This window comes from Anser brachyrhynchus (genome assembly GCF_964034855.1).
Source record: "Anser brachyrhynchus genome assembly, chromosome: 7".
Lineage (NCBI taxonomy): Eukaryota > Metazoa > Chordata > Aves > Anseriformes > Anatidae > Anser > Anser brachyrhynchus.
The window spans coordinates 22,662,980-22,682,114 of NC_137701.1; the positions used below are offsets into that span (position 1 = coordinate 22,662,980).

The window sequence follows — 19,135 nt, forward strand, 5'->3', positions numbered from 1 at the left end:
AAAATAACCTTTAAAACAATGTCTTGCATTTTTCAGCTATGGAGAACTTACTGATAGCTGAGTGGGCCACTCAGCAGGTTCCACAATCCAAAGTGGAACTGCGGAGCTGGCATCACTGCCCCAGCCAAACCCTGCTCTGTAGCACCAGGGGAGAGCAGGAGGACAAACCATTGTATGGATTGTGCAACAGGAATGTGAGAGGCAAAAGGACTTTTTTTTTCAGGCGATGATATGGTAACTTGCCCCAAGTTTCAGAGTCTTACTTGATGACTGAAAAAGTCTGTGCCCTAAGGCACGTAGCTTGACAAATACACTGTCAGGGTTGATTGTTTTAGTCAAATCAGTGTTTTGAAAAAATGCCACATAAAATGTCATTGCTACCAGCAGAGAGAAAATGAGGGGGAAAAAAGGAAAGAGAAGAGAGAATCCTTCATGTTTAGAATGCAAAAGACAAATAATTTGTATTTCAGATGAATAAGCCTTTTCTTATATCACTTGTATTTTTAGCTTACAACTTAATTCAGCCTAAGGCATAACTGAAATATTTTTTAAAGAGATGTAAAAGGACAAGATTTTTATTCTTACTGCAGGTCGTGGTATAGGCTTTTGTGGTTTCTTTGAACCCAACTTTTTCATTGCATTGTAGTATTTCTTCTGTTCTTCTGTCATAAAAATATCTTGACCTCCAAAGTAAAGCAAAGAGAGAAAAACTGGTTACAATCACATATTTCCATTGGTTACTTAGGAATACAGAATAGTAATAATCACTCTTGTTCACATTCTCATCTGTGTGAAAAATTAGGGCAGACATGGAAATCCTGTTCTATCAGTTTATATCAATTATAAGTATATGGGTAACAAAATAAATGTTTTACATATTCCACTCTCGATATTTAGGATATTTTTTGAAAGGCTCTTGAACTTCAAATGTTTGTGATAGATCTCTGGTTTCCACTGGGGAGGTACAGAGGATGGAAGCCTTCAGGAAGGAGAGGTGCTTTTTCTTTGAATTCCTAAATTTCATCAGACACAAGCTAATAAAACATTCCAATCCCCTTCTCTTGTTTCTCCTCTCAAGCAAATTTTGGCAAAATTTCAGAGTTGACATCTGTGATACCAAAGGAGAATTAGCAGTTGGTCATATAACCATATTTCACAACCTCTTCCTCTCCCTACAATGAGGCAGGACTTGAAGCAGGAGATCCTAGAACCGCTACATGGAATTAGCAGGGGGGAAAAAAAAAAAAAAAAAGCAGATTTCTCTCCATCTCAACCAATTTCATCACGTGTTCAACAGCACTTCAACCAGTCAATAACATTTTGTCTTCCAGTTACTTTAGTTAAGTTCAACTGCTGAAACACTGATACCTTTTGAGGCAGTGTTGATAAAATATGAAGACTAAAGAGCGTACGAATAAAGATACTACAATATTAGGGTTGAGCTCTGAGACATGACAATATTGTAGCTAAGAGTTTTTATAGCTATGTTTAGCTATTTCGATGTTTAGCCTTCTTATCATCATGTTAGACTCCAGACCCATATCTACATCTTTACACAGATGACACTGACTATTTCACTAACTGTGGACAGACTTGTGGTGTCACTTGTCTGTCAAAACACTCATCAAGTGAAATTGTACTGCTTTAATAATTTAATGTATTTAATATGCAAAGCACGTTAATTTATCATAAAATAGAAAAAAAAAAAGGAGAAGGTCATTGTGTGTGGACCAAAAAGATGGATTTTTTGGCTTTCATTTCTGAATAATGATAAAGTACTTATCTTCTTTTTCTGCTGGTTGAAATTGTCTATGATGACACCAATGAAAAGGTTCAAGGTAAAGAATGATCCAAAGATGATAAAGATGACAAAGTAAAGATACATGTACAGGTTATCTTCATATTTAGGCTGATCCAAAACCTGCAAAAAGGCATAGACACTAAGCCTTAGTTTAACTGTGGACACAGAACCATATAGCTGCTTAAAAGAATGTAGGGCTCTGCCACTCTGATCTTCGCTTCTTATGGTCAAGTTCCCATGTAGCCATCCCACTGATCTGCAATTTATGACATAACATTCTTGACAAAGGACTTTGCTATTGAACTTGCTATTTCATTTTTTAGAATAAATAAATTTCAGTTTTAGAACAAATATTGAAGCCACAATTGGTTTAATTTAATATACCACTCTCTGTCTCAGGCTATAGATAACCAGAAACACCAGTGCTACCAACACTTAGTAAGCTGTACTGGATTTCAGTATTTGTAGCATGAACTGTCATTTTTGAAAAACTTCTTTTATTGTTTTATCACTCACTGCTTTGTCTGAGTTTCCCTGCAACCTATCCTTGTTTTTACCTGAGTTTTAACTCAAAGGATACATTGGTCAGGTTACAGCACATGTTCTTTGTAGCTTAATGGGCCTAAGTAGGCTAAAGAGAAGCATCCAAACAATGTTTAAAGTGTATTTTCTTGGTACAGCTATGCACATTTATTATACTACACCAGGCCTCCTGCTGTGACTATACCTTACAAAAAAGTTGGGGCTTTACCAGTATAGTTTATTCAGTTGTCTACTTGGAGCTAGAGCACAACTAGCACCAAGAGCGCAAGGGAAGACAAAAGGATACGAAAATGCACCCGTCAAATTAAGAATAGGAACTGTTTCCTGAGGAAAGGAGCCAGGCTGTCTGCTGAGCATAGTGAATGTCTCAACTTCAACTTCAACTTCAATAAAATAAAATAAAATAAAATAAAACAGATAAAAAATCAGAGGTACAAACCATCATCTCTAAACTGTGTATCAATGCCTGTCTCCAAATTTAAATAATACCTCAATATACATACAATGAGAGGAGGAAAAAGCATTTCATGGCAATAATTCAGTCTGCTGTACAACTTGAGGAATTTTGGTCCAACTGTACCATAGAGAACAAGGAATAATTTAGGACTGCTCCTCTGCTTTCTTCATGTCTTGTATTTTTCTTATGGTTTCCATTTTCACTAACTATAAAACTGTAATAACTCCTTGTTCTCTCATTTTTACTGTTATTTATGAAAGATGTTAAAATTATGTTCTTAACTCTTAGACCTCACACAGTCAAAACAGATGGAATCACGGGAGAATACTCACATTGCGAGAATCCACAGCTGCATACATGATATCCATCCATCCTTTAAATGTAGCCTATAAACAGAACACTGGTGTTTATCGCACACTTATCCAGGAAAATGAGTTGTCAGAAACATTTAAGAGCTGAGGACTAAGTATCTTAAACATCACAGCTAAGTATCATAAAAATCAGCACATTGTAATATTAATAGGCACATTTTGCCTTGTATTTTATGTTTTATTCATATATGAGGATCACAAGCAACTTCTAATATCTGACTCTAAAGGACAAAACATCTATTAAATTAAGAACTTTAAGTTCTTATGAGTAATGCCCAAAATAAAAGTTAGTTTCTGTCTATGAGAAAAGAAGATGTACTTGATATAGATTCAACACAGCTAGTGTGAATTAGATTTGAATTGCTTACATTTTTTGTGATAGTCAGTATAGCCTCTATACTTTGTATTGTTTCTGTGGAGTCGTAGATTTATCCACACTTAGAGCTATTACCAGCTTTTGGCTCTAATGCATAACACTTTTCAACAGTCGCAGTGATACTCCACAGTTTTTAAGCAAGAGTTCAAGTTCATTTACCTTTATAACTCACAGGAATTAACTGCTCTCTGGTCCAGGAATTTCTAATTTCTCCATACCCATGACAACAGATTTGTCACAATTAACTAACACTAATTAGAAATGATACATACATGAAGAACTAGCTTATCATTTATGAGCAAATACCTCCCTAAAATACACAGTCTTGTGGAAGTTAGCACAGGTGATCCCAAATCAAAAGGACATATCATAGCCCTAAAAGTCAGAAAGATAAGGGAAATATCTCCAGTTTGAATTCTCAGGACTCTTAGAATCACTGGCAAAGAAAGAAAAAGTATCTTGCATGTGGGAAGCATGTTTGCACATAGTGGTTTTAAGCAAGAATCTTGTGAAATATATTAAGGAATTGACTAATATACAAGTTAACTTTTAGAAGAGTTTTGTAAACTGGAATATAAATATCAATAAAAATATGGAATCTCCCAAAGTAAAAGATTTTATCTCAGCTGTGGGAATTCTGAAAGCACCAAACCTCCCCAGGTGCCCCAGAAAGTTCATCTCTTTTGAAATAAACTCTTAAATTGAGCTCTTTCCAGCTTCACAGGAATCCTGTACTGTTGATATTCACCTGCTTGATTTCTTTCCAGAGTTCATTTTTGCTTTTTATTTGGCTTATTGGTATATTATTTTGACTGCTTATTTTTCACAGTTTTCCTGCTTACCAAACTTGACTTCCAACAAGTAGAAGCATAAAAATATACTATAATCAGCTGAACTGAGGTGCAAGACTGATATATATTTGAAGAAAGGTTAAAAAATGCACCTTATGTATTTTAAACATCCATTTCTGCATACACATGTCCCTTAGACACACATATATATATCCCAAAATATATGTATATATTTTTAAAACACATACTCCACAGTTTATTTAAGGATTTTTATAAGAATCCCAAACAAAGAAGCGAGGAAAAAGATTTCTAAATGAAAGAAACAGAAATAACTTTGACTGTTACAAGTAAACAACAGATATAAAAAGAGAAAAAAAGAGGAAGAGGAAGAGAAGGAGAAGGAGAATTAAGGAGTGATGTCTTACCACTTGAAGCAGAGAAAGATAACCAAGGCCCACATTATCAAAGTTAACCTTCACATTCTTCCATCTGGCAGTTTCATTGTTTTTTATGAGTTCTTCACATTGGCTGTAATTGTTGATTTGGCTGATATCAAATCTCTCATCAGTCGTAGTGTTAACACAGTAATAAAATTTTCCAGCAAATAGATTTACTCCCATGATACTGAAGATCAGCCAGAATATAAGGCAAACAAGAAGCACATTCATAATGGATGGAATGGCTCCTAAGAGGGCATTCACAACCACCTAGTGTACAAATGAAACAAGAGACAGTATAAGAACACAAGCACCACTATCTTCATCAGACTTCCTTAAATGTAACACCTTGTTATAATTCTGTATTAAACTGTATTATACCTTTTGGATTGTAACAAGTAAGAAGAAAGATAAAATGTCAACATAATTAGAGGAAAAAACATAGTAGTACTAGGAAAAGCTGTAGCAAATGGTAGCTTGAAATAATGGAAAGAAGAACAGATAAAATGGAACTCTAAAAAATAAGAGCATTAATTATTTTTAAAATATTTACTTAATGTATGTCTGCAGAACAGTAGCTGTAATATTTCTGATGACTGCATCAAGCACAAAAATCTTTTTTGCTATTAAGTGTTTACTGGATAAACATTCCAAATCAATATTATTGAGCAATTTTTTAATTGAAAGTAATTAGAGACTTCCTTTAAATAAAAGAAAACTAAGGGATGTCTCCATGTTCATTTGGATGGCTATATATAAAAGCAGAAAACCAAACGTGTTCAAAGCAGGAAAATAGCTGACTATGTGAACACAGAAAAGCTGGTAGTGTTCATGTAAGCAGCAATTAAGATTTGAAGAAGGGGGAGACTTAATTTAATTTCCCAATGAATTTTGGGAAAAATAAGGCTTCAGGAAAGAAAAGTATGAAAAAGAGTTAATGTATGATGATGAATGACAATTAAAAGCATGCCAAAATCAAAAAGAAAAAAAAAAGTTAGGTAGAAAGTAGGTCCATTATGAATGAGAATGATTTATTTAATGATGAAATTGATGAACTCCTAAATTAGTTAATTCTTATTTTGAATCTGTTTGTACGTAAGTAATAATATAAATTATATAAATTCAATAACTATAGAACACCTTTGCCCATTTTTCCAAAACAACTGAACCATCTCCATAGAACCTAATGATGATTTTGTTTTAAAAAAATCACTTATATGATATAGGTACTCTAACAGATCTAGCATACTACACTGTTTCTATTTGTAAAATATTTTGGCATTATGTTTATATTTACATTTCATGGGTTCCATAGAATCAATTACTTGAAAAACTATTCATCTAAGTAGATCACTTTTAATTCATTGTCATTTTACATGACAGAAAATAAAACCTTTGAAGGCTACAGTAGGTATAAACCATCATGTATACCATATAGTAAACAAGCTGAAGGAAAGGAGAAATACTTGCACTTTCAGGTCTCCGTTCCTGTCAAAATAATATATCTTTGGGGGGATACATACTTTGGACAACATTAGAGATCCGATACAGCTTCAATGTATTTTTGTTTTATTAAATTTAGAAGCTGGAACAAATTAGGTTCTATATAAATTATTCTATAACTGTATAGAATGGTGGATGAACTCTCCCATGCTTCAAGCTGACCTGTGTGTTGTGCTTTTTTTTTTTTTTGCCACATACCTTAATCGCATACTGTAATAAACATTGTTTCTAACAGAAAAATCTATTAGTTAAGAAAATATTCTTTTTTAAAAGCATCTCAATTCTTCTAATAGAAATATAACTAGATTCCTTAGCTGTAATAATATTATTCAATCACTGAGATATGAAGTTATTGAAGTGAAGATATTTGTCTTCTAGTTTTCAGTCTTATTACACCTGAGAATTCTGTTCCTCTTTCTATTGCAGCTGCAGATCCAGTTATGTTATTCTTTCTATAATTGTTGAATTTCTACAGCTGATTTACTTTCCCTGGTTTTAGTGTGCATCCCAAAGCTATAGCAGGATCAGCTTGAAACATGAATCATTTGAAAATACTAAAAATGTAATGTTGAGCATCATGGAAAATACCAATTGGTCACCTCCTGGCTTCCATTGGAAGTAGGGGTAGTACAAGAAAACAATGCATGTGAAAGAAGGGAAAGCATTAGAGAGAGATTAAACAGTGTCCTTTACTTTTTAAAAAGAAAAAGGTTGTATGTGCCTATCACTACATAGCAGTAAGTAATAACACTCGGGGCACAGCATAGCCAGATCATGTCTTAGCATAATTCTTAATTATATATCCACAAACTAGTTTCATGAAGTCTCATGTGCAAATTAAAGTTTACTTCCTTTAGCAGTAGTTATGTAAGGAAGATATAGGAGAAACATGACATGTTTTTCCACTGGGGGAATGCTTTCTATTAATTATTAGTTTGGGTAGGTACAACAAACCCTGATCCTAGGGTATCCAACAGTATGGAGGATTAAAAATTTAGATGGGTAGAATGGAATTTATTGCATCTATGTAAGAAATACAAGTGTCACTGGAAGTAATTCTAAGTACCCATGCAAATATGTACACCATACTATGTTGTCATATCTTCAGTTCATGGATAACAAATACCAAAGAAACCACTTTTTTTTTTTAATGACGAAACATCGATTTCCATATATCAGACCTTAAAATCTTATTGTAATTATTTTTTTCACCAACTTGAGCTACTGTATCTTTAGACATTAAGTCTGAAATTTCTTTAAATAAACAAAAGATGTCTATATCCATAGAAATGTTATTCCAGTGGTTAATTGCCTAACTAACAAAGATATCTCATTTTTATTCTGAAGTTATCTAATTTCATATACTACTTCTTCTTATGTCTTTTGCTAAGGTCATAAATCTCATTATCTGTACGATTTACAGAGACATACAGTTAGCAGATCTGGATTAAAACAGTAGGTAAAGTTCACATCAACATGGAAGTTACAGGATTGAAAATTACCCATATACCTTCACGAGAAAAAGTGATTTTTTTCTACCTTACTGCATTAAATTGCTAATTAAGAAATTTACTGTACAAAGTTTTGTTTTCAATTTTTTTTCCTAATTATTCTCATTAAAAAGTAACAGCTAACGTGCTTTTAGCAAGATATTGCTGATGTTTTAGACAGGCCTTATATTTGATATAAGCATTCCAAATTTTGATATTTGTCTCAGCATAGTTCTGAAGGTTTTTTTTTTTTTTTTTTTTTTCTTTTAAGTGAGAAGAGGTGTCCTTTTTAGCCAATTTAAACACAGGAGACAATGAATTATAAAAGCTTTGCTTTCTCTGCAACTGTGAAAATACTTGTTTTTTCTTCAGATCAGAAGAGAAAAAAAATACATGTAGTCACTTAGAACCCAGACATTCTAACTTATTCAAAAAATGCTGTAGGAAAAATATGTTATGTTGAGGAAACTATGAGAATTCATATTCTGATGAAGGGCTCTCTTTCCACACATATATAGCATCATATGGTCTTCAGAAGTTCACCAAATTGTGGTTGACTTATAAATTTACTAATAAGCTTGTAAACTGGGGTGTCAAAGATCAGTGGTTGCAGTAGGGAGCTCACACAAGGATCTCTTTTAATTACAGCTACAGTTTATTTTTTCAGCTCATGTGCATTTGCTAATTAGACTAATAGCAATATGTCCCAAGTAGACAGACGGGCCCTGAAGGTACAAGTCACAAACATCTTCTGGCAGGAGCTAGAAATGTCTTCTATAGTAGTAGTTGTTGACTACTGCCCATAAGAGAAACATTTCTAGAGCTTTCATGTCATAGCAGAATATGTAAGGTTTTTGTTCACTTCAGTGCACTAAAGAAGTGATTTAAACTAATCAATCTGACTTTGCACTGAAATAGAGAACCCAGCTGGGCAAATCAGGGTCTCAGCTGTGGTAACTGATACCATGATAACAGCTGTGGACAGTAACTTCTCAAATATATCCAACTCTCAGCAACAAAAAGTCTTCTCATATGTTTTCAGGCTTCTTAGTGCTCTGTAGATTACAATCAACATTTTTAAATCAACATAGAAAGCAATAAGCAACCATTTTAAGCCAGAAATCATAAAAACGAAACACTAGCACCTTCTTTGAAATACACAATAAATGTCTCAAATGAATGCAAGTTTAATTTGAATGAGAGAAGACATTTATCATGGCCAATTTTCTTAACACATCAATTCATTAAAAATAAATAGATTTGTAACAGAAATTGCCAATTAATATTTATATAAGAGAATGCTAAGAGATTTTTGATGGACTATGGATGATATTCTATAGTTGTATGAAATACACATATGCATACATGTGTGTGTGTATGTGCACACACTTTTATGAGGAAGTATTGTGTTTATTTTTAAACTGTTTTGACTATAACAGGATTTAATCATATGGGATAATTTCAGTCTTGTGGTAAAATCCCATAGATCCATGCAGCTGATAAATCTTTGGGACCTTCAGGAAAATATGAAATTGGCTTAAAGGCCAGTGGATCTAAATAAACTTAACAATGTGTGCAATAACACATGAATTCATATAAGCAGATGAAGCCTTTTGCTTATATGTTAGTGATAAATGTAAAATATATAAGATGATAGTGTAGCATTTCTGCATGGATTTGTCACTGATTTTTCTGCATGCATTGTTTTTGTGTATGCATGCATTATTTCAAATTCTTTCATTTTTTCTTACCCTCATCCCTTCAAATCGCGACAAGGCTCTTAGAGGTCTCAAAGCTCTTAGTGTCCTAAGGGATTTAATCGCACCAAGTTCTGAGTAGCCCAAGGCATTAGCTGTTAAGCTAACCAAAGAGACCTATGCAAAAACAGAAAGGCAATAGTGCTCATTCATCTTGTATATCCTTTGATACATATGGTGGGGATGATGTGTGCCCTGAACTTCCCAAGAAGATTCAAGGGTGGACCTCTTTCTCCAGGAATTCCTCTATAACGCAAAAAGATTTTTGAAGTCAGACAAAGTAGAATAAAAGTGTATTCTAGGTACCTGTTGATGAAATCATGTTGGCAGAATGGTATAAAAATGCCTTCTAAAATCACATAAACCAGTCAACATTTGGTGGTATTTAAAGAAAACTGAAGTCACATGCAAAAAGAAAACTCCCAGAAGCTGGGTGAATTGGAATGCTCAATTTAGGACAGGACTTCCCATGGTATCTTCAGAACTTGAAAATGTAAAAACTCTCAAAAACCACACTCAGACCTGGCCTTTGGTCAAATGTAACTTTCTAGTGTCCATAAAATCTTATTCAACAGCCATAGCTACCAGTGCTGTTCAGATTTAACCAGACCAATCAAAACTGATAACCAACTGTTAGACAATGGTGGGAGCTTCATTGTTAGGCATATCCACACTTCATTACATTCCCTGTGACTCCTTTAACCACTTCATCAATTCTGGCTTGTATAACGCTGGTCTGGTCTGCAGGCAGATGAGTAAATAAAATAGAAAAGCTGTAAAATAAATAACACAATTATCTGTCATCAATAATCCTTAGAAATGCATTTAAAGTAGACCATTGGGAAGAGATGGCCCTAGTAAAGAAAATTAACAACTTTTATTACTCTCTGTTTAATGTCCTTCTCTTCCAGCCTTCCTGTTCTCTCATTTCTTTCATTTCCAAATTTAATCTCTTTGCTTGGTTATTTGAGTCCTCTGACTAAACACTTAAAAAAATACTTCAGAAATTACTACTTTTTTACATGCAAACAACTGCACTAGAAAAAGGTTGCAAAAAAAATCGGAAAGATATTTATAAAGTTCACAGAAGTAACTAAGCCACAAATTATCATATAAGACTTAAATATTTGTTGATAAATACAACAAACATATAAAGACAGTGTAAAGTATTATTCACAAAGTCTCTGTAGAATTCTACTGATCAAGATAATTTACACAATCTGGGACTGAGTCATTAAATATTTTACAGAGGTACAGGCTCAATCACAGAATAATAATGTGGCACCTAGCCACATTTTATCATAGGATCTGCAATGCTGGTATGGATATAAAAATTAGAATTTCGTCAAGCTCTGTGTAGTAAAGACGTCATGGTCTATCCATTGTAGTCTTACAGAGATATCTAGCTGTTTCCACAGGATTCTGCTGCTGATCTGAATGAGTGAACAAGGGACTCAAGACAAACTCTTACCTTGCATTCCATGGGAATTACATATGCAGAACTGAGAGAGACCATATGTAGTCAGGCTGTCGGGGATGGATGGGAAATGAATGTCTGCTGTGTGGTAAACTTCCATTTTTTGCTACCCAGTACTATTGTTTGTCACTTAGGCTTGGAATTATGACACTCCTCCTCCTTCGGACAATGTGTATCTGCTTCTTGGTGGTGCAGCCTTTTTGAAAATCTTTTGAGTACCCTTTCCAAGGGGACTGATCTATAAGTGCCTCTTTAAGGTTGCACATGCAATGCAAGAATACTGAGTAGTAAAATGGAATTGAGTTCCTAGCAGTATTTTCCTTTCATAGTTCCCAGCAGTATTTTCCTTTCCTTTCACTGAGTAAGTGATAGGACATTTACAGTAATTGATTAGAGTGTTAGAAACCTTTAAAGAAATTGCTTTGAAATACTCAAATTCCCTATATAGTAAAAAACTAATGAGGATCAGCAGCATCCTTTCCACACAGAAAAAAATACCAAAAAACATTTCAATAAAGCTCTACAACTTCATTAAACTGCAGAATATCAACAAACCATCTCTAGAATAATACGTATATCTACATTATTTTCCTTTTCTAAACAGAATTATAAACTGTACCAAAGTAAAAAAAAAAAAAAAAAAAAAAAAAACAAAAAAACAGTAAAACTGTAAACAGTTTTAAAATAGAGCTTCCATTGGATAGAACAGAAAGTTTCTCTTAAACACATAGTACTCTGATTTTTAGAGCCTGTGATACAGAATATGAAAAAGAATACATACATCAACAATCAGGAAGTCCAGCCAGCACCATGCATTAGTGAAATAGGTTTGAAAGCCATAAGCCACCCATTTTAAAAGCATTTCCAGAATGAAGATGTAAGTAAAAACTTTGTCAGCATATTCCAGCATGGTCTTGATAGTTTTACGCTGTTCTATGTATATATCTTCAAAAGCCTGTGAAGAAGATTTTTGAGGATATAATTAAATGAATTCCCAATTTGCAATGAAGGATAGAGTAACCAAGAAAGTATTTGAATTGAAAAGATATCTGTGGTGATAGGCCACATATCCTTCCCTAAAGCACAACCTTCTCTTTCACTCCATAATATAGTCTTCATAATGCTGGGTCAAAACATAACATTTATCTCTCAGCTGAGCTGCATTATGATCCACAAAACTTACTATAATTCTCCAAATCTTTTCTTCATTTATTTCAATGAATAGAAATGGCTTACTGTCATAAGGATTTCCTTTGTGATAGTTACAACTTTATATCAAAATTATCAAAATTGTATTAGAGATTTAATAATGGTTGTGACACATAATTTTGAGAAACTAGCAACTGAAACCAAAGTATACACACTAACCTGCAAAGAAATTCTGAACAGAGATTTCAAAAGAAAAGGTCTATGTTGGCAGTGAATCCCTTGTGCCTTGAAACCCAAGTGTGGCAAGTGCGCTATATTTTGCTTCTGATGTGAGGAACAAATTAATTCTGTACTGACTCAGCATACCCGATTTAGCATCAATTTGGCCAAATAACTGACAGGATCACTTTTGCACCTTACATCTTGGCTTGTCAATTCAAGTTGTTCTTGATATCTTCCTAGCTCAGCTGTGGTTTATTATAAATGTTTGTAAGTCAAAAGAAGCTAGTAAATCATATTCTATCTCTGACCAAGGAAAACAACAAAAAAATGCTAACATATAAAAAGAATATGGAGACATGTGAGTACCAGTTTGATATAACTAATTTCTTATTTCCATGAACACTACATTTTGATCACACCAAGCAATTTCCTTCATAGCCTGTGAGAAAACTTACACGTATAATACAATACATGCCAAATACTTGCTGAAATATGTTGGCATTAGGACATTTATTAACTGAATATTAAATTCTGATGTTACCTGTAGCAAGATAATTAACTGTAATTCTAAATGTTTGCTGCTTAAAATAGACACAATTGTTCCACATTGATATTACCAGAGCACCACTGCTGAGAAGAATCATGAAGACAATGAAGGTCTCAAACCAGTTGTGTTCAACAATCTTATAGCAGGTTTTCCTAAGATTCCACCAGATTTTCCCTTTCCCATCTTCTACACTGACTTGACAGCACTTGAATCTCCGCACACAGCCTAATTGTAATAATAAATTGAGATGTCAGAATAAGGTTAATACTTGTTAGGAATCACAAGTGAACAAAAGTAATTTGTTTTATTTCAGTAATACAGCAATAGATGGTTGTAAATAAGTATCTCTCTGAGTATTTCAGGGCTTTAGTTTCAATATTTGAAACAAAAACTTTCTAACTCCTATAATCCATATGAAGACGAAAGAGAGCACCAGAACAGTAATCTATGGCAGTACCTCTGAAAGAGATACTCACAGAAAAAGAAAATACAACCATAATAACAAAGCAGCTTTTTTATTTTGACTAAGAATAGAACCCAGTCCAAAGCAACACAACTAGGTCTAATCCCCTTAGTATATTGTAGTTCACCCACCTTCTGTGAAACAAGCCTCCGGCTCCAGAGCTTCTTCAGGTTCTACTTCTGGCTGCTCTCCTTCTGGAGGTAGTCCAATATCAACCGTGCTGCCTTCTGATGAACTAGATGCATTTAATTTCTGTGAATGAAACCCCACATATATATATATTTCATTTTTTAATTATTTTGAATAATGTTCATATTTGAAATGCATAACAAAATCTTTTGCATGTATTCCGTGCTCTGACATTAAAAGAAGAGTATCTTATCTACAATTTATAATGCCAAATTGCTCTACTACAGGTGAGGTCACAAGATTAGAAATTATATGCATATTTTCCCTATGGAAAATGTTTTGACATTTTCATACAAGGAATTGCTGAAGTTATTAGCCACATATAAGAATTGTGAAATTAAATTTCTGTAAATTAGGAATGAATGCCTTCTACACTTTGTACTGTTTTAGTTATTCCAATCATGTGGCTGCATTTGAGATTACACTTCATATAGCATATGTTAATACAAATCATTTTTCCAACATCATGACCAAACCAACAGCAAGCTGCAAAGATGTATTTTCATGTCTCAGGTAAATGTTGTTCTATCAAGTCTGTAAAATCTAAAGAGTTTGAATATAAATTTTTCATTATCATTGACATGAAAACACATATTACAAGTTGTACAGGACAGTTTAAGTCTCATTATTTCTAAAAGAGCATCACATTACTTTAAGAGCAGTAGCTGCTATCTTGCATTCTCAATTGCCAATGCATTTTCTGATTTTATTGTGCATTTTGAAACTACTTATTACTTTGTTACAGTACACATACATGTCCAATAACCATAAAAACAAACAAACAAACAAAAACCCCTTAATTTTTTGAGAACTGAAGTGAAAACAAATGTTTTAAAAACAATATTGTGATAAAACAATATGGAACCAATTAATCAAACTGATAATATATTCCAAATCTTCTATTTCATGCCATCATACTCTGCTGGCAAGAGACAAATATGAGTACTATAGTAAGTAAAAGCAGTTTGATCATGGCATTCTATGACTCTTCTAATGTTATCACTATGTGGAGTATAACATCAGTAAAATGGCTGCATTGATAAGTAGCTAATTTTATAAAGGGAATGATGTAAGCAGAGTTAGAACACAGTCTATGGGGAATCAATATTAAATAGGGGGATGATCCATGGAAACATTAAAGATATAACTTTGCTGACAATTAAAACTTAAGTTAGAGGCATTATTCCTTTAAAACATGTTCAAGAAGCTCCAACTTCTATAGAGTTTTTTGTAAAGGAAATGTAAACAATATTTATTTGCGAATACAGAAAGTACCATGAAACTTTAAGGTAATTTTCCACTGTTGACAAGATTCAGTATGTTCTTCAAACAAAGAGAAAATTAGTTTCTTTCCCACTCTGATTTTATCAAATGACAGTGACAATACATTGTGATTTTGACATAGGCTTAATCTTGATTTCTGTGTACCATGGTACACTATAGTCCACATTTTAGAGGAAGATGAAGCAAATGGAAACATTTATTGTATGGTATATTATGCATGTAATTTCAAAGATATCCACACCTCTATATGTTTCTTTGAAAATCCCAGTTTGCATATTCATGTCTTAAATCTGTGCATGAACTTTAGCATCTATGAGGTTAGGTCCAATGTACACACATGGATGCACACTTTTCTGCAGACTAGTATTTACAAATCTCCCATTACAACATATTCAAAATTGTAGATGGTGTACGGCAGTTTTGTCATTGTGGAATACTGCCTCTACAATGGTGAAGCTGGAAAGTATGGGATAAATATTGCAGTCCTAAAGTAAGGACCACAGCATATAAACATGAGTGGAAGACAATCATCAGTTTGAGAAAAGGCCAGAAATGCTACAAACATAAGGAACATTCCAAAGAAATTTATGTACAGTGTCAAAATTAATGTTTACCAATACTATAAAATAAATAACTTTTAAACTGAGAAGTGACTATCTGTTCATAAACTTTTCTTAAAATGTTGCTTGCATCATTCCGATCTGGACAGCATTTCTAGCAGAATGCTGTAGTAGCAGAGCAAAAATAAAATTTATGAACTAGTTAAAATATAAGCTTGATAGACCCACTGTCCATTCTGTTACAAAAAAATGAAGAATTCAGTAACTCAGATATTACACAGAGTTTAATCAGCACACGTTAATTTGAAGAAGGACTAATAATTCCTATTACTGAAATTGCATATGACTAACAGGTAACTCAAGATGGGAGATTAGAGATAATCACTATGAAGAGATCAAAATGATCAGGTAGAAAAGCTAGAAAATGATACAGCAGAACAGTCAATTATCAGGAACATCAGAAATCCATCTTTATTTATGTGGGCCAGTATGTACGGTGAGTTGTATCTTACAAGAATCTTTTCATTGAAAAACTGGTATGCTTCTTGTAAAGAGCTGTAATAATAATCACAGGAGTTAAGCTAAACAGATAAATCCTAAATTGAATTATCAGCATTTGAAACACAGCAATAAAATGCCTTATCCTACTGAGAATTCAGTTACTCTTCTGTTATTGATGTAACAGAGTATTTCCTTAGCACGCTGTTCTTGCACACTTGAAATTAGCTCCAAACAGGTTACTCTATGAACAATCATATTACAAACATTATTCAACAAATTAAATCTGTAATAACTAAGTATCATTTTGGGAAGAAAAAAAATGTTTAACAGAAATAATTATTAGCTATCTTTTTGTTTCTCTGTTCTTTTTAACACTGAATTTATTGTATGGCATTCTACATAATATTTATAAAAACTAGTATGCATTACAAACAGGTAGGAAGGTTCTACAATACATCTTAAGATGTCATCAAATCAATTAAGTTCAGTGTAGCAGGAAAAGTTTTCAGTAACAATCACATATTTCCACAGCAAACTTCTGTTCTAGTATAAAGCAAATGACCCAGGGATATTGTACTGATTTCTACATATTCAACACAAAATCACCCGGGAGTAGATCATGTTATTGCTGATTATGTTTTATCCATATGCTTTAATACATATGAAGACTTTTTCTATCACTGAACTGGAATTGCCAGTGTTCACACATAGAGAATCCAGCTGTATGGGTTGACTATCCCCATTTGCAAACCCTGAAACGTTGGGTATACAGCTTATGTCCCAGTTCTTCACCTGAACATATCTCAAAGTTACTTTTGCACCTGATAAATTCTTCTCTGCTCACCAGCATTACAAAAACTGGATTTAGACAATGTTATCTACTAAACATGTATATGGCTTTTTAAAAGAATGAACCTGTAGAAACAAAGTAATCATCAAAACCAAACTTTATCTTTGCTATGCTAGCAAGTCCTTTTTCAACCTTTTTTGATACCATGGTTCTAGATTTCAAAAGCATTTAGTCACTCAGATTACAAGAGATTTATCAAGGTCAATTATTAGACACTCTTCAAGAATTATGATGCTAGATAATAAAAAAGAAAGGTTTTGTGAACGGTATGCTAAGGAAATTATTCTCAGAGGAATCTACTTTTAAAAAAACTCAGAACATACATTGTGTCTTCATGAAAGACACTAACTTACATGGTTCAAAAGCAGCAATATACTGATTATCATAGATATATGTCTTTTATGGCATATTTACCAACAGCATTGCCATTCATGCTTTAGTCATCAATACAGTACAGTATACAGAGATACAGCTTTTAGTTTAGCTTTCAAGAAAGAAACTGAAAGTGGAAAGCAGCTTGCCTATCAGAGAAGCATTGCAAAAAGCAGCAGCCAAGTTTAGGTCAGGAAGTTTTTGAAATAAACTACTTTCTGAACCTTCACAACATCTCATAGATTCACACAATTCTGCTTCACTTACAGCCAGGCCACTTTGAGCTTCTAACATTTCTTTCTTTCTTTGTTTCTAAGATGATTATCAGAGAGTAGCTAAACAGCTCTTAATTTAACATTTTTAATGAAGCCTGAAGTTTCGTGATTGGTCAGGGTGCTGTCAAAATCAAAATTTAAGGGACTGAAGCAGCAAAGAGCAGAATAGACAGGGGCAGTAAGATGGCGCCAAGAGAAACCACCATTTTCATTTTGCTTTCATTTCCGTTCCTCCCAACACCTGTGAAAACATTAAATAATGGAAAATATATTTTTCTTTTTCTCAGTGCTGTCTGGATGTCAGTATGAAAAGGAGATGATCTCTGATTTTGGTAGTGATGTTAACTCCAAACTTACACAGTCTGTTCCAGTACAGCTACGTCACCTATAAAAACAACCAGGTGGCTAAATATCATTGTAGTTCCACTGGTACAGCTAAGTGGCACCTGGCACTTTCTAGTGCTTATACAGTCAGGCATAACAACTCTACCAGGTCAAAAAAACAGAACATTGTAAATCAAGGCAAAACTATTTTGTGTTATGGTTTGCAAATACTGCAAAAACCCAGAGTCCTTAAATTACAGTCCACTCTGTCCTTTACTGATATTCATAATTACTTTAATCTACGTATTCATAAACATTTGATAATTGAAAATATTTGCAAGAATGCTTGATGAAAGCAAAAGCATTGTAAGTAGCAGTGCAAATATTTGCAAAAGCACTCCCATTGTAAGCCACTTAAAAAGGCTCTTTAATTCATACAAACAATAGCAAAAGGATATTTCTGAAACATCATGGGCCTACTGTTTGTAAAGATTAACTAAGTTAACTGCAAGGAGAAACAATATCTCACAATTTAATATCATACACATCTGACAATATGGTGTGACCATTTCATAAACAAATCAAAGCCTGAATTTTTCAGAGCAGCAAAGAATTTTGAATATCTGTAGATCAAAATATGACTTATCAGATAAATTATTCATTACAAATAGAAGATAAAAAGCTATTTAATAAGTGTATATTAATTCCACTTATTTACCAAAATGAAAGCAGCATCATATTGCACTATGGTGTTGTAAATATTATGGTAATTTTTAATAGGTGAGATGCAAATTATTCTGAAGTTGGGAACCTTTTGGTCCCAAATCAATAACTTATTTACTGGATTGCTGAGCTGCATTTATTACCCATAAAGTGAGAATAAGTTTAAGTTTCTCAGGGCAGACAATTTTAGATGTTTAGGGAGGTAGTCAGTTTGTGAGCATAAATTAAAGAGCTATGGAAAGACTGAATTGGCCAGATTTTGTCATCAGTTTTCTCTTTGCACCTCTACACATATAAGTGCGGGTGTAAGTAAGAGCAGAACTGATCTCTGAATGTTTGACCAGCCAAACACCCATTTTCTATAAGCTTTTTTAACCAAATGATTGTCACATGCTTGGACTGTAGAAATTAAATGAATTTCATGCTTAATGGTGCTTCAATTACTGCATATTAATCCCCCAAATAACTAAATGCTTATATGAATACTGAAGAAACGCATTTCTAGGGAAAATTGTAGAAAAAAATATATATATGGCTATCATGAGTTTGCAAGCTATCTTCATTACAATCTAAAATACTACAATAGCATGAAAGTTTTCAAAAACAGTTAGCAGCCTTCCATTATCAACACAATTTATAGATGGACTTCTTAATATTCTGATGAGAAAGATTT

The 19,135-nt window shown here is 33.4% G+C and overlaps 1 protein-coding gene across 6 annotated transcripts in view; it reads right to left on the bottom strand.

The window, feature by feature from the left end:
* Positions 1-19,135, bottom strand: part of SCN2A (sodium voltage-gated channel alpha subunit 2) — a 62,518-nt gene that overhangs the window by 5,354 nt on the left and 38,029 nt on the right. For all 6 annotated transcript variants that reach the window (XM_080601138.1, XM_080601139.1, XM_080601137.1 and 3 more), the window contains 8 exons: positions 13,516-13,636; positions 12,992-13,146; positions 11,785-11,958; positions 9,521-9,643; positions 4,765-5,046; positions 3,134-3,187; positions 1,784-1,921; positions 586-690 (listed from right to left, as the gene is read on the bottom strand). In XM_080601138.1, the coding sequence (XP_080457264.1) occupies positions 586-690; positions 1,784-1,921; positions 3,134-3,187; positions 4,765-5,046; positions 9,521-9,643; positions 11,785-11,958; positions 12,992-13,146; positions 13,516-13,636 (1,152 nt within the window). The remainder of the gene's footprint in view (positions 1-585; positions 691-1,783; positions 1,922-3,133; positions 3,188-4,764; positions 5,047-9,520; positions 9,644-11,784; positions 11,959-12,991; positions 13,147-13,515; positions 13,637-19,135) is intronic.